Source organism: Acanthochromis polyacanthus, chromosome 16, assembly GCF_021347895.1.
Source record: "Acanthochromis polyacanthus isolate Apoly-LR-REF ecotype Palm Island chromosome 16, KAUST_Apoly_ChrSc, whole genome shotgun sequence".
NCBI classification, from domain to species: Eukaryota; Metazoa; Chordata; class Actinopteri; family Pomacentridae; genus Acanthochromis; species Acanthochromis polyacanthus.
Window position 1 is genome coordinate 21,956,131 of NC_067128.1, and position 15,979 is coordinate 21,972,109.

Below are 15,979 nucleotides of genomic sequence, written 5' to 3' on the forward strand. Positions count from 1 at the left end.
TCGTAAACACTGTTTACACCAGTGATTCTCTTGAATTTTTGGTACTTGTGGAGCACCTAACAAAAAGCAATGGAAGTGAAATTTTATCGAAACAAAGTAAATCAGGTACTGCCCTGCTTACTCTGTACATTTACTGATCTATTTGAATCCATACATACTCGATATTGTTTGTACTTTCTGGTTAGATGCTAAACTTTCTTATATTACTGTCAATAACATCAAAATGGGTCCCAAGTCAATCAAATTTATTTTGAACCAAAGGACATGAATATAGAATAAAACATGTAAAACACCTGGAACTGCATAAATAGGTGCTACACGATGAGAAGACAATGAACTAAGTTTGTCTTTGTATCATTAAATTACTATTATTTGCTTTAATTAAGATACTGACTATATGGCATCCTTCAAAAATCAGAGCAACAGATTCAGATGTCAAAAAATGACGAGTTGCAGTCCTGGGGTCACCTGTGCTTACCTTTCTTGTTTTAATGGGTTGTAATGCAAATGCAAAACGCAAAGGCAGAGAATGCTGTATACATGTAGTGTTACCTTGATGAGGGCCGTGACATTGGAACAGGCTGCAGTTCTATGTGGGGTTGTTGGGGACTAGAGGCACCACTGCTTCGGTGGTTTGCATCCCCAAATACATAACTCCTCTGGACTGGAAGGTGACATAAAAGTACAAAAGTGAAAATAAAGGTCATACCATAAAGAGGTGTGTGCATTTATTTGTATGCAGTAATGATATGAACAAACAAACTATACCATATTGTGTGTTTCTCTCATTCTCAAACGTGTTAGCCACATCCACCAGGTGTGTCCATTCTAGTGGACTATCCCTGTCCGAAGATGGAAGGGGCATCAGTTCCTGAGGTAGAGGTCCACGATGACGCTCCACCAAGTCCACCAGTGATGTGTCAGATGCTGAAAGGTCACCTGTTAATTAAAGTTGTGCAAAGAAATTAACACAAAATGAATTACATCTTTGACCACTATCAAAAGAGGGCAGCAGATACACATCTGTAACAGTAAAATTGGATCTAACACACAGGCCTCCAGACCACATAACTAGCAGGAATGGATTACCCTACTTGTCCTGCACTGTTCTTACTCCATGGACATCACTAACACACAACTTTTAGAGCTATTACCACATATGTTTCTTTATAAATAGATACATGCATCTGAAAATTCAACAACTGTGTGGAAAAAAAATATGAGGTGCTTCACCTCTAAACAATCCAGGTACTCCAAGCAAGCTAAACTATACCCAGATACACAGACAAACAATAGTTTTCATACACTGGTTAAGACCATATACATCATGCAAATGTTAATTTTCCAGTGACTCCTATAACCCTCAATTTTCTATGATGGAATCACTGAAACAAAAAAAAACAACCATGAATTTTGGTTCTTTCATAGATTCATTATAGGTCTTCTAAAAATATGACTACCGGTAAATCTGCAGGGTTGAAAATATATACACAGCAACTTGAATTAGCAGTTTTGATAATGTAGAAAGCTGTGCTAATCAAACGTTCTTAGTGACATGTCCTCTTAACTCTTTGCGAGTGATTATGACTGGCTGTAGCTGGTGGTTCCTTTAAAGGCAACTTATTTAAGCCCATTTGAAACACTCAATAGACTCTGCCACAAAAACTACAATATGAAAGCCTGATCGGCTCAGTACAAATCTAAAAAAGCAAACTATTGAGTTGAACCATTGGGAAAGTTATTTGGAGGCATTTCAAAGCAGCTCCAGATCCCAGAATCATCTGTGTAAACTATTGTTTGTAAGTATACAGTGTATGGTACAGTTGTTGTTCTGCTACCAATGAAACTGGTGCTTTAAACAAAATAGATTAAATATTGAAGATGGGGAATTACTTCTGCATTCTTGCCATGCCATGATGCATATGGTCTTTACAAGTATACTTTTGTTCATGGCTGTAAGTGTCTATGAGACTAATTTGCTAATTTATTGTTCTTGAATGTCAAGTTTAAATTTAATGGACTTCAACAGTGAAATATACCTTTAGCACACCAAGAGAGTTACCCTACTCCTTATCCTTACCGTGGAGTTTGACTCCTAGTTTATAGGAAGGCCGTCTCAGGGGTACACCTCGGGTGGTGGGTGAGCGTGGAAGGGTAGAGCAACTAAAGAGAACATCAGCACCGAGTGCTGGTTCAGGAATTGAGTCACTTAGGGGGGGAAGGCGCTGGCCACGATAAATGCTCTCATCCGATAGGGTACGATGGAGTGAGCGCCGGCGACTGAGAGGCTGGCCTGGTGGTGACTTCTGGCCATGCTGTTACCAGAACGGTCGGTGCAGGGTGAGAGGTCAGACATTATCAAAAAAAATTGTACAGAATATAAAATATATTTCGTTAACAAACTGAAGTTGTTGAAGTTGAATGAACCATTCGTAGATGTTAATTAATGCTTGAATTTTATAACAAATATTTGCTAATGCAATTTACACCAAGGAAAAAATGAATAGAATATACGATGGACTGAGCAAACATGGGCTACCTACAGAGGTTTACATGTGAACCTATAACAGATACAACTTTTTAGAAATAAACTAGTGCCGCTCTACTAACCAGAAACACCTACTAAAGTAGCTGATAATTGTTGCAAAAATCCCTATTATAATTTTTTAGATGTCTCTGTAATAAAATACATAAACATGCCAGCAGAAGTACCTTTTCCTTATGTTTGCGTGGCGGTGGGGGACTATCTGGAGCATTATGTCTCTTCACATCTTCCTCCATAGTAGATTTTGCATGAGATTGGGGTGAGTGCATGTCTCTAAGAGATGGTCTGGCAGCTGGGGTTGGAACCACATCTACTCCACTTTCTCCTGGAGATTTCCTAAAACACACATGCAGCCATATAAAGTAACCACAGATGTGAGGCAAATAATGCATGTTGTATTATTAATGTGTTGTCCCTATGTCCAAATAACACTGAAAAAATAACAAAGATATGTGGTCATTAGGCTTCAATTTTAAAGCTTTCTATTGTCAAATTACATTAATTGACATTACAGTTTTGGGGGCAATACTCTCTTCAGCCACAAGGGGGTAATCATGCAGTATCAATGTTTGTACCACTGAAAAACATTAACAACAACCAAAAAAGAGACAAGAAAGAGGATAAAATGCAGTCTCCTATAGTAACCCAGCAGTGAATCATCCTAAATCTCAATTTAATCATTCCAATATAATCCAAAGATGCAGGGAAAAAAAGCACAGTGTCAACATTAAAGCAACGTTAATCTTCACAAAATTATTTCTTGTGTTCTATTGTAAAAGTGAATACATTTAATTATACTGTATTGTACTAGTCGTTGCAATAATTTGTCCAGTTCCTGCATAAATGGCTAGGTTTTTAAAAAGTAGTCCTTATTCCAGGAGGTCATTGGTTCAATCAATCAATCAAAATTTATTTATAGAGCACTTTACAACACTCAAGGTGACCAAAGTACTTTCTAGTTAAAAATCAAACAGTAAATTTATTATTCCAGTTGGTCATTGGTTCAGTTATTCCTTATGTCCAGAACTGCAGTGATAAATTGTTATGTAAAGACTGTGAACTTCAGTTTGCAGCCTTTACATAAACCAAACATAACAGCATCTTGAAAAATGTTATCCATACTTGCGTGTGTCTCCAAAGTCCACGGAATTGATGGTGGAGCCGGGCTTCCTCCAGCCAATCAAGTACTTGGACTGAGCACCCTGGCGGGGGTAGAAGCTCTTGGGTCCAGGGGACGCTGAGGACTGAGATGAAGGGGAGGTAGCTGAAGAGGATGACTCCTCTCTAGGAGAGCTGTGGCCTGAGTGCCTGGCACTGAGAAAGAGAGAAAACACAGAGCGGAGAAATATGCTGATGAAAGATATACAGGTACGTGTCATATATTTTAAATATTGTGAAAAGGAAATCAACATCTCCATAAAGCTTGTCAGCAGAAACAGGAAATGCCCTAAAATCTTCCGGTAGAAGTACATTGACTTTGGACTTGATAAAATCAGTGGACTATTGCCAGGAGATGGCATGATACCCCAAATCATCACAGACTGTGGAGACTTTACTTGGGAATACAAACACCTTGGATTTTGTGCCTCTTTACTCCTTCTCCAAACTCCAGGCCTCCCAAATGAAATGCAAAATACTGCTTGAACAGTGATTTACTCAAACTAGAAATTTAATATTTGATTATAATACAATTAAATATTTCATTTTACATAGCATATACGAAAGTTTAAAAAATGAACTTCTTTTTCAACTAGACGAGCCCTCAGTAGAGGGCAGAACCACACCCATGCATGATACTCTGTATCAATTTTGATCATCCTACATATATCCCTTCCTACTTGATCTTGCTGACCTCTAACTCCACAACTGAGCAGGGGACCTTAGACTGATCTTCAGTGTGAAGTTTGATTATCCTGACTTCAGCACTTGCAGAGATATCTGACCGGACACACCCACCTACATACTTACCCAGCCAGATACCGAAGCGAATGCAGTAACCCCGCTGACGTACGTCAGGCGTGGTTAATAATTTCTAATTATTTGAAAAATACCCCAGCTGAATCATAATCCAAGGTTTATAAACTATTATAAAGCAATGCCAGATTGTTTTATGCCTTACCAGATCTCTGTATTACTATGTATTATCTATTTAGAGTTGTTACCCTTTAAGAAATCAATTTCGATCAGGGGTTAAGCATTTAACAAGGTTAAAAATGTTACATTCTTTCATCAAAGAATTTCCAGGAAGGATGTAAGCATAAGTCAGTTAGGGAAAACTATATCAAAGTAAAGCCAATCTTGGCGAGCTCGCTCTAACACCCTTATGTCCTTCTTACCATGGTGACAGAATACAAATGTAGCTTAAATGCTGGACAGATGAAGTCCAGGTCATGAACTGTAACTTAATCTGAACCGATGAATTAAGATTTGTTCCAACAGGAAGAGCAGGCCACTGGAATTCTCTTAGTTCTAGACACCAGTTCGGCTATGAAGACAGAGACACGTGTTCCACATTTCCTGAGGCCTAATGTGGAAAGATAAGTGGGAGTTAAAATTACTCTTTTTACTTGGTTTCAATGTAGAGAAGCCTTGTTGACAGAAAGGCTATCTAGGGTGGTTTCTTCTAGGGTGCAGAAATACTGGCTTGAAAAATGAGAACTGGAAACCTGCTGAAGAAGCCAGGCCAATACTGACATGACAAATTACAAAATTAAGATCAAACTTTTATCCTGAAACAAACTGACCTGCATTATTCAGTATCACCTATCACCCTACGTTATTTTAGGTGTTCTTGAGGATTTATTGCTTTATGCATGGTATTTCAATGCTTTCCATTATATTTTAGATTATATGCTGTGTGAGTCTTGCTAATGGTTGACTGTCTGTTCTTTCAAAGTGACAAAACAGTAAATTCAGACAAAAAAGCAGAAAAAAAGAAAAAAGGCAGTTAAGTACACGGACTGCACAAATGTGTATTTATATAAATATATCGCACGCTGACTGTTTGCCATCTGCTTCAAATGCTGGCTACTTCAGCCTTTGGCAAGATCGCATTTCTTTCAGGGTAAATAGTTCTTTAAAATTAATGTTCTGAGCACTACCTTTGCTAGGTTTACAATTTCTTGGCTTCAAGGACACACACTATACATGTTGTTGAGAAACACTGAATTCATTCCAGGTCACTGCTGTTCATGAGCAGTTCAACCAAAGAGGGAATTTATTCTCAGATTTGTTTTTTTCTAGAGTTGTTAAAAGCTTTGACAGTCAAGCATTTTCACTAAGCACAGCTCTGACAAAAGTTGAAACAATACACATAGCGAAAAATATTTATCTTCTTCTGTCTTGCTATTCATTTCACTGTCCCACAATTTTTTTTGTGACGTCTTAGATAATCCCACCCTCAAGTGTGGTACCACTGCCTTAAAGAATAAAGTAAAGTTTTGCACAAATACACTCACTTCTCTTCCCACTCACTCTTCACACAAACACTTATCACAAATACACACAGACAGACCTCGAGTGTGATCCAGTGTCACTCAGACTGTAGGTGCTGCTGTCTCTGACGAGAAGATGAGTAGGTGGACTTCGACCTGTCCCTTCTAGGCTCCTTTCCGCTGGAGGGCCAGGAGACTCAGCAGCAGCAGGTGACCTCTCAAGCATCCTGCGGCCTCCCTCAGTTGGACTATGCCATGGAGATGCTGAACGCTCCCTGCTGTCTCTGCCTCCACTGGGGGCCAACAGCGAGGTGGTGCTGCCATGATGAGAATGGGGGTGGACATGGTGAGGGGCTCCATAAGAGCTGGTGTCAATACCACTGTCGGCCGACGCTCCCTGAAGGTAACCTCCTCCTCCCAGGCCATTGGGCTCTGTGTCACCCTGGTCACCACTGGAGCCTCCACCTGCCCCCAATTCGTACCATTTGTCGCTATCACTGTGGCCTCCACTAGAAGCTGTACTGGATAGAGTGTTGCTGCTAGAGTGACCAGAGTAAGGGCCATCCGACTACCAGAATAAACAGAAAACAGAAGACGAAATGAGAATTAAGGGAGATTTTATGTTAGAAAAATATATATTATGTTGCAAATAACATGTAATCTGGGGACCAAATTACTCTAAAATATCATAATATTTAATGTATTTTGAGGATGAGTTAAAAACAAATGCTAACAGAGATTAGGTGATCCAATGGTTTTTAGAGAGTATTCAAACTGTATTGTCAGGAATTACTGACAGTAAGTAAGTAACCTTCACAAGACAGGTGTAAAGTCTTACCTGGCTGCCCTTCTTCGGGGATAGGTGGATGACTTGTTCCTGCCTCTGTATGCGGGGAGCTCCTGAGTAGCTTTGACCAGACTTAGAGACTGGACCATCTGCGGTAAATTGACCAATACAAACAGCTAGGGTTGGTGACAAACATGTAAACAGACCCTGTGCACAGATGAGTTGTTGATAATTCAACAGGGAAGTAATCATTTATGTGTATTTTGTTTCTACAGCTATCATGCTTCTAGGAGGCTCACATCACTGACATTGTTTTCATCTTGCATCTGCCATGTCCATGAACAAAGCCTCAGATCACTTGTCATAAATTTAAAAAAAACAATTCCCATCAAATAGAAATTTTTCTCCAGACGGTCCCTGCTGGCTTTGTTTGTTCTGGGCAAGCTCTGCCACATGAGAGTATGTGTGTGTGTGCTGAAGCAAAACTCGGGGTATAAATGGGACTATTGTGTAATTGTCTAGATGTTATGCAACAAGACATACAGAGTAGGCAGCTAATGACCACAGCATCATGAGAGGGACGGCTAAGGGAGGTATCATAACATCTGCTGGGGCGAATCTAGAAATTCTTCTATCTCATTTAGAATATTCATTACTCTGCATAGCTTCACTGTGGCCCACGGGCTCTCTGCACTAATTAGAGATGGTTGCATGTGTGCATGTCTGCTTGTCTGAGTTCTTCTGCATACGCATGCAGAATAAATCACTACATATTTGTTGTATGAGAGTTATAGCTGAGATAAACCAGCTGTCTTGGTCTGTAAAGCCTGCAGGTTTTGTTGGGCTAAATACAAAGAAAGAAGAGCTAAGTCATGACACAAAGCAATTTTCTGCATGAATTAATCAAATAATGAATAACATAAAATCTTATTGCGTTAAAGGACCATTGTGTGTGACAGAATTCAAGAGACAAAAAGTATGAGCAGAAGTGAGGACTCTGGCCTCTGTGTGACTTATGCTATTCTGGGATGGAGCCGGCCACATTATCATTGCTGAAAACTAGCAGGTCAAGGGGTAAAAATGGGAGGCAGAGGGAAGGACAGAACCCTAAGCCACAGACATGGAGGAGTGGATGGTGTAGGTCTGGACACTTGGCTGACTTCAGCTGAGCTGGCCCAGTCTACATTGTTCCATCCTGACCAATAACGACATAAGTGCTATAAACAACCGCAAAATGAAAGACTAAGGTCTTTAACTGTGATTGTGGCAGTCGGGAACAGGTTGAGGACATGGCTGAAACTAGGCTGGTCAACAATCAACCAGAGCAACATCCTGCTGGGAATCAGAGGAGTGGTCAAAGAAAATGCAGTCTTTGTGGCTTTCTGAGACCAAGCTTGAATTCAAGAAGAAAGCTCCCAAAAAAACAGTGCATGGGAGGATACTTGCAATTAAATGAGAGGGAATGTACAAGAGAATGAAAAGATGAACAAGAGGCAAACATAGGCAGTAGTGGAATATGAGGAACAGACTGGAGGGAGGGAAGGAAAGACACACAATGACTTGGTTGGCCAAACTGTGCTGACAGGAAAGAAAGGAATTTTTCGTCTTTCTCTTCCTTCTCCTTTATTAAAGCTTACAGGAGAAAAAGGAAAGTTACAAAAAAGCAGTCTAGTGCAAGAGATCACCATGTGAACACCTCCGTTTACCACATTCAATAATTCTAACTTTCCTTTCATGTTTGTCTTCTTCTCTTTCCACCACTTTGATTGCAAGGACATTAAAATCTCTGAGAAGGCATTATAATTCACAGTTTGAATGAGGTGGAAGATGAGGAGAGGGGGGAGAAGTGGAAAGGAAGTGTTGTTAAAGGCAGAGCTGTCAGAGTTAGGTATTAACACTGGGAAAAGCTGCTGCAAAAAATGTCACTGTCAACGAGGAGGCAAACACAAACATCATTCAGACACTTTTCAAGATACCTGGCATTTAAAAGATTCAGCAACACAGATGAATATGGATGATTTCTTTCCTGTTCTGTCCCTCCCTCACTTGCTATGTAAACGTCAACTGCCCTCACATTCTTCGCATATACAAAACCACACCATTTGCATGGACATAAAAACAAACATTTTTGTGTTCAAAACCAGTAAAGGTAAATCAATGTGGAGTGCTTTTAAACCAGGCCTTTAAACAGGTATACTGTATGGCCAGTGTTACGCCTTGTATCCACACAGTTTAGTGTCCATATTTCTGTATATCATATGGACTATGCCTCCCAATATTCAAAGCACTTCATTAGGGATGGATGAAAAATTTACCGCAGCAATGAGAGAGAGGCTAACCTTATTAGTTTTTACTGTCCAATTTTATAGAATATGTTCATGGAGCATGCAACAAATGAAGCCCGTTTTGTGAAATAATTTGTTACAGGATGTATGAACCACTATAGTATGTGTACACACTGTATGTTAAATAGCTGGTATGTTAAACTATCGAAACAAGTTTTTCTTTCTAATTATACATTCGCACAGTTTTACTGTCAACATAGTCAAGCAACTGAATAGTCCAGATAACGGTGGCTCACATAGACTTCCCATTGATTTACACACATACAGAAGTGTGTGGAAAAGAGGTGTTATACTGTCTGTATTTGTAAGTACGCAAGGGTCAGTGTAGTGTAAATTTTGTCAAATGCATGGGTGTTCACCGTTGTCTGTGGTTATGTCTCCACTGGAGTAAAAACAAGGCTTAATATTACCACTATTTCTTAACAACAGACATTATTGACTACATACAGTACACAGTACATACCTGTTGACCCTCGTTCAGCTCCCCCACCTTCCTCCATTCTCGACCAATTGGGAGTGGATTTCCCACTGGATCCCCCCTCTCCAACCTCTCGCCTCTCCGCAGACATTGGAGAATGGCGGTTGCTGGCAAACCTGGTGAAAGAGCAAACAAAATCAGAAGAAACTTTTTTACTTTTAATCAGATGGATGTGTGATTTTACTGATCAAAAACGGAGATCTAGAACTGACAGAGAAAGAGAGTTTAAAACTTAATATTTCTTCCCACAGAACGATAAAAGAATCACAATGTCAGAGGCATTATCAGACACAAAGACACAAATGCTAACATGTCATTCTACTACACTAGAGCCATACACTGTTACAATTATCAAATATGTACATTTCAAACCAATTTTTGCTATATTGCCAAAAGTAAAATACAAATGTAAGTGATTTAAGTCACTAAGATGAAATGCATGAATCATCCCCTTAAATGCAAATGGGAGCATAACATAGTCTGACAACATATTGCTTTTTACTCAACAGAGTTAATCAATAAATTGATAGATACTTGATCACACTTCTGACCATGAATCCCCAATGGCTTCTCTATCATGACTAAAAATATAAGATACAAAATATTAGTAAATTAAATGACAAAGGAAGTACTTCAGGGCAGTATAATTTTTTTTATTGGCAATGACAATCCCTCTCTTTCTTACTGCTCAGGCATGGACTTCTGTCTCCAGTGAGCAGAACTTCCAGATGCTTCACTGGAACAGGAAAGGTTGCTGGGAGAGCTGCGGTTGTGAGGGGATCTACCTAACGCCAGGGAGGAGGCCAGGCTATAGCTCTCACTGCCAGGAGACATCCTGGAGTACAAATAAAACACACATAGAAATAGTGAGGATTTATCTGCACATGGCAAAGAAAATAAAAAAAATGAAATCAACAAAGCATTGCCTTATAGAAGCTAAATGTTCAATGTTCAGATGAAATTTAATTGATTGCTACTTTGTGGTTGCAGTTTCCCCACACAGGCAGAATGGAAAAAATGTCATGGATACTTAAAAAGCCTCTGCTTAAAAATCAGCTGCATAACTACTGGCTCTGTCTTATTCACATTGTTGGCACACTAGCTTTCATAATCTGGAGTGATTTTTGGTTTCAATCACCAGAGTGTTCAAGGTGAAAATCAAAACTAAAAATAAAAATAAACTTTATGCAGGGTTTTCCCTACCATAAAAAAGGCATAGGTGCAGTACCTAACTATTTCTGTAGAGTTCCTTGAACTAAAAAAAAAAAAAACTTAAGGCATTTAGAAGACATTACAATGAATTTTAAAAAAACAGTGAGACATTGTGTCTATGTGATGACAGCTTGTCCTGAAATGGAAGTAAGTGATTGGATGAACATTTGTGTCTGACAGATCTTTATTTCCACACTAACAAACAGCATGCACGGTTATACCGTTACAGCTATCAGCTGTAAGATATTTTCTAGAGTTTCTGCTATACTATGTAGAGGCTGTTGCCTGTGGAGACCACACAATCCACTCTACCACCTAAGCTGTTGCTGTATTATGATATGGTGCTGCCAGTGGAAGTGATGCCTTACACAAAGTAAATGAAATAATAAAGGAGTATGATCTCCACATGCTTCAGGAAAACTGAAAACAATCAGCCAGAAGGTTGGATCTTGAACACAGTTGGGTGTTTAAACAAGACATTGACCCCCAACAATGGCCTTCTCAAAGTCCAGACTTAAAGCCCATCAAGAATCTGTGGACTATACTAAAGAAAAAATCTCTCAGAAAACCAACCACTGCAAAAATTCTGCCAAGATGAGTGGTCAAATATATAACCAGAAGCTTGTGGACAGGTAGTTACGGAAACAATGGCCTAGGAACATTTAAAAAAAATAGTAGCATTGCTGCAAGTATATTTTTGACTCAGGAAGTGTTGTCATATTTCCTGTTTCCTAACACCTATAATACACATGAAAGAACAAAAAAGGCATGCTTCATGATTCCATCGTAGAAAATTCTGAGTTCTAGGAGTCATTGGAAACTCAAAACTGCCACGATATGCATGGTTTACACACGTGTATTTAAACTTTTGTTCACATCTGTAGACATTCAGGCAATGAATTACATTAGCCAGTAAAGCTAACTGGCATCACATAATATACAGCTAAATATGTATTTAGTGACATGAATAGACTTTTGACTAAATACAATAGCTATTGCCAGGGTTTTTTCAAAAAATATTTTTGCGATATTTCAATGCAAAATTCCATTGATCCATACTAAAAAAAGTTAAGAGGCTCTAACCTTTTGGTGTCTAACGGTCTGCCATCACTGCTAACACTGCGTGGGATGACAGCACCTCTCTCCAGCCTCTCAGCTGACAGGGTCTTTCCCACTGAGCTGCCCAGGCTGATGGCCCTGTTGGGAGTGTGAGGCTGTGGCGAAGCAGTCAGTGACTGCTGAGGGCTACTTGATGTCCTCTGCCATTTGTTATTGTTGCTGCGGAAGGGGAACTTGTACTCAAAAGAGCCGCTATCACTGCTGCTGCCCTTGTATTCTGACACAGGCATTCGATAAAGCTCTGAACAGCCCCTGTACAGACAGCAAAAAAAGGTTTAGTGTGTATGTCAATGAGTGGTTACATACTTGGCATTTTGTACTGAATCTATATTGACTTTCCCTCCGGGGATAAATAAAGTTCTTGTATTGTATTGTATTTTGTTTGACTGGGACTGAAAAAAAAGGGATTTGTGACATTTTAAACAAATAAAGCAAAGAGCATGTCTGCTCTTTTTTGGCTATGTGCACAAGCACTTAATTTGGCTTTTTATATTAATGTGATTTCTAATGCATTACTAACAATCACGCATAACAGTTACTCGATTTACTGTGTATTTAATAGCAAAATATAATAAACAAACTGCTAGTGTTGACAACCAACTAAAACATGTGCACACAATTTCCCTTTCTACCTACCTGCGTGGAGTGGCATCATCATGTGGTGGGATGATAACAACACGCACTGACACTGATGTCCGTAGGAGGTCAATCATCTGCTCATGAGTCAGAGTTGCTACAGCAACTTTGCAGATTTCTACCAAACGGCTTCCTTGTCGCAGCCCTGCTTGCCAGGCGTAGCCATATGGCTCCACCTGGAATTAAACAGTTTCATCATATTGTCCAATGTGTTAAAAATACTACAAAATAATACTACAAACACCTAAAGCAAAGACTTGAAGTTTCTTGTGGTTATGTTCAATGCAGTTTCTCAGTTGGACAAAAAATTAGTAAAGAAATTAGTAACAACGTGGCATTTCACAAGCTGGACATTGAGTCGCTGTCACATGTGCTAAGATTATGCAGAGCATAGCATACAAACATGTCACTGACATTGTCCTGCTGCTTTTCTGTATATGTCTAAAATGAGTTACAGCAATTTTGCAGGGTTGTCTCTCACAAGCCTGAAAGGGAGCAGCTGCACATACTAAATGTTTTTAATCAAGGCAGAGCAAAAACAGAAAATGTGGTATGCATGTCCGTGTTAATTATACTACCTTGTTACGCATCATCATTTTGTTAATATGATTGTTTTCACTGGAAGAACAGATGCATTGTAACCTCAAGTTGTTCAACAGGATTTTTTTTAATGTATACAGCAACAAGACACTATAGTGTTAGGCACATTATTTTTGTCTTTGTTTCCTATAAAGCAGCTCTTAATGTGTTATGTAACTACCCCATACATTTAAGTTACGTATAGACAGATACCTCAGCCACGATGCCTTCATAATTCACATGAAAGCCGAGCTGACCCAAGCCGTTTCGACGAAGCGTCATCTCTGATGTGTCACATCCTTTAGTGAGGAACTGGACATATGGAGGATAGAGAGATGCACAAAGTACAGTTGAGAGATAAAGTAACATGAAAGACAAATGGTGAAAAAAATCCAACAGGTTAATGTCTCTTTATGAACAGAATCTGTTACTTAACAGGATACTGGAATTTAAATTTTTTTATGGAATTATATCAGTTTGCAAATATCTGTATGTGTGAACATTATTAGTGCAAACATATGCTTATTCATGAGCTGGAGAGGAGATTTTTTTGAAACAATTTAAATGATCCCTAAAAAACTTAAAGGCATAAATGAAGATGAATTGGTGCTTCAAAGTAAGTAGTAAACCTCTCACTAGATGTCTGTGAGTACATTCACATTCACTCAACATAAGACAGAAATGAAATTTGGTTTGTCTCTTGCTGTGAAACTTGAGTCTGTGTCAACGCAAAGCTGTTTTGCTTTGAAGAAATGTTTTTGAACTTAGTCTTTTTTCATAGAAGGATGAGAGTCTTAGCATTCAGGCAGAGTGGAGGAGTGCTGTAAAGCGGTCATGCTTCCATTTCAGAGTGAGGTGGAGAAGTTAAAAAATAGATACACTTTGAAAGAGAAACAGCCTGGATTACCCATCAAACTGCAAGCAGCAACCAATTAATTTTTAAATTATCTGGTAAAACTAATTGATCAAAGCCCATCCCTCTCTCTCTGTGTCTACTGATGTGCTGCAAACTGGAACCTGATATTAATTATTATTGTGTGCTCTTATGTTTCCGAATGTGTACAGGGACTGAAGAGATTGCAAGTAAAACAGGGAAAAAAAGAGTTAAGGGGGGGGGGGGGGGGGGGGGGAGAATTTGAGTAAAAAAAGAGAGACAGATAAACAGTGGGAGTCTGAGAGAGACTAGCTTCAAAAGGTGGGTGGCCCAAGGACACTTCCCTTTTTCACTCTATCACTGAGGCAGTCCAAACGATTTAAGATTAATGCCAGATGTATGAAATGCAACATGCCATCAGTTTCTGAGTCCTGAGCCAAATAGCAACGTGTGCATGTTCAAATATGTGTGCGTGTATGTGTGCAAAAAAAGATAGTGGAATCAATCCAGGTTACATAAATTCATGATCAAAACCATCACATACACATTTGCACACACGCTCACTGTTTGAAGGTGGGGAGAGGCTGGTGAAATGAATGCATTCTAAAGCCCTGATGATTATATAAGAAAACACCTTTTTTCCAGCCAGTTTCCATGGAAACAGCTAAGGACGAACTAACATCACTTCACTGTATGTGTAGGTGTATGAGCCATTAGGAGTATGTTGTCCAGAGGTGTTTTGAAAACTCCCTCAATAAGCTGAGACCAGTAATGAGACAGCAGCTTTGGCCTGTAGACACAAAAATGTTGTGATTCTGGCAGACAGACAGCTAACACTGAATAGTAGGAGAGACTGTGTGTAGGCCAGGTAAATGATTAATGGTTGCCACAGCATTTCTCATTGATTTGGTTTCTCAGTATGATTCTGATCTATATGTGAATGAAGTTATGTCATTTTTGTTTTCAAATCAATGAAACACAATTCTTTTGGTCCAAAAAAATAAATAAATTCACCAAGTGAAATTTGATCTTGAACATGGAGTGGCCATGCCCACAGAAATGACAGTAGACCAGAACACCAACAAATGTCTATGACTGGTGTAATGTAAATTTCATTGCCTTTGATTTCTTAGCACATTGAACCCACAACCATCAGTCTTATCCCATATGTAATGTATTGATGCGTGTGTGTCCTCTAACCTCTAGACGTTTCACCACCTCTTTGAAATCTTCTGTGTTATTACCGATACTCCTCAGAGACACACTTTCTCCCCGCTCATAGAAAATCCTTAAAGACGCAGGACTACTAAGTGTCCAGCCAATCACATCCTTAGTGGCACAGTTGAACACCACAGCCTTGGCCTCTTGGTCTAACAGGATGAGAAAGTCATTGGAAATAGACAGAAGGGCCTCCAATTCTCCTCCATTCCCATGATCCTCAGCATGAACTGGCCAGGTCACCGCCCCATAACTGCGCAACTCAGCCCCTCCATACGGCCGGCTCTTCTCTTTCTTCTTGTGGGCAAGTGAGATGAAAGGGAACTTTCCAGAGGGGTCAATTGGTGTGCTGGTGGTGTGGCGCTCAGCCAGATCACGCAGGTACTCCTGCCGAGTTCGGGTGGCCATGGCCCGGAACTTGTGTGATTTGTGGGCAGCATTTTCTGCATTGATGACTTTGGCCAGCAAGAAGTCCCGGAACACAGATGACTTTGGGAATGTCACACCTTCTGGGATAGGAGGGCCAAAAGAGGGCACATCTTTGGAACGGGTAACCGCCACGCTACAAGGGAAGGAATAAGAAGGAGGAATGGGGATAAAAATGGGAGAAGAAAAAGGAGAAAAGCACTAACGGTTAACAACTTGCAAGTTACAAGTTCTCGTATAGCCAACAATATAGTTCACAGTGTTGTCAGTTTCATGTGGGTATTTGTTACAATGTAACTGATTCTGTGACTTAAATACAGTGGTAT

The 15,979-nt window shown here is 39.6% G+C and overlaps 1 protein-coding gene across 4 annotated transcripts in view; it reads right to left on the reverse strand.

Moving 5' to 3' along the window:
- Positions 1-15,979, reverse strand: part of sipa1l1 (signal-induced proliferation-associated 1 like 1) — a 75,114-nt gene that overhangs the window by 5,703 nt on the left and 53,432 nt on the right. For all 4 annotated transcript variants that reach the window (XM_051960897.1, XM_051960898.1, XM_051960895.1 and 1 more), the window contains 13 exons: positions 15,210-15,789; positions 13,349-13,447; positions 12,557-12,732; positions 11,885-12,172; positions 10,275-10,424; positions 9,575-9,705; positions 6,818-6,915; positions 6,060-6,547; positions 3,668-3,859; positions 2,713-2,881; positions 2,081-2,315; positions 769-939; positions 553-664 (listed from right to left, as the gene is read on the reverse strand). In XM_051960897.1, coding sequence (XP_051816857.1) covers positions 553-664; positions 769-939; positions 2,081-2,315; positions 2,713-2,881; positions 3,668-3,859; positions 6,060-6,547; positions 6,818-6,915; positions 9,575-9,705; positions 10,275-10,424; positions 11,885-12,172; positions 12,557-12,732; positions 13,349-13,447; positions 15,210-15,789 — 2,889 coding nt within the window. The remainder of the gene's footprint in view (positions 1-552; positions 665-768; positions 940-2,080; positions 2,316-2,712; positions 2,882-3,667; positions 3,860-6,059; positions 6,548-6,817; positions 6,916-9,574; positions 9,706-10,274; positions 10,425-11,884; positions 12,173-12,556; positions 12,733-13,348; positions 13,448-15,209; positions 15,790-15,979) is intronic.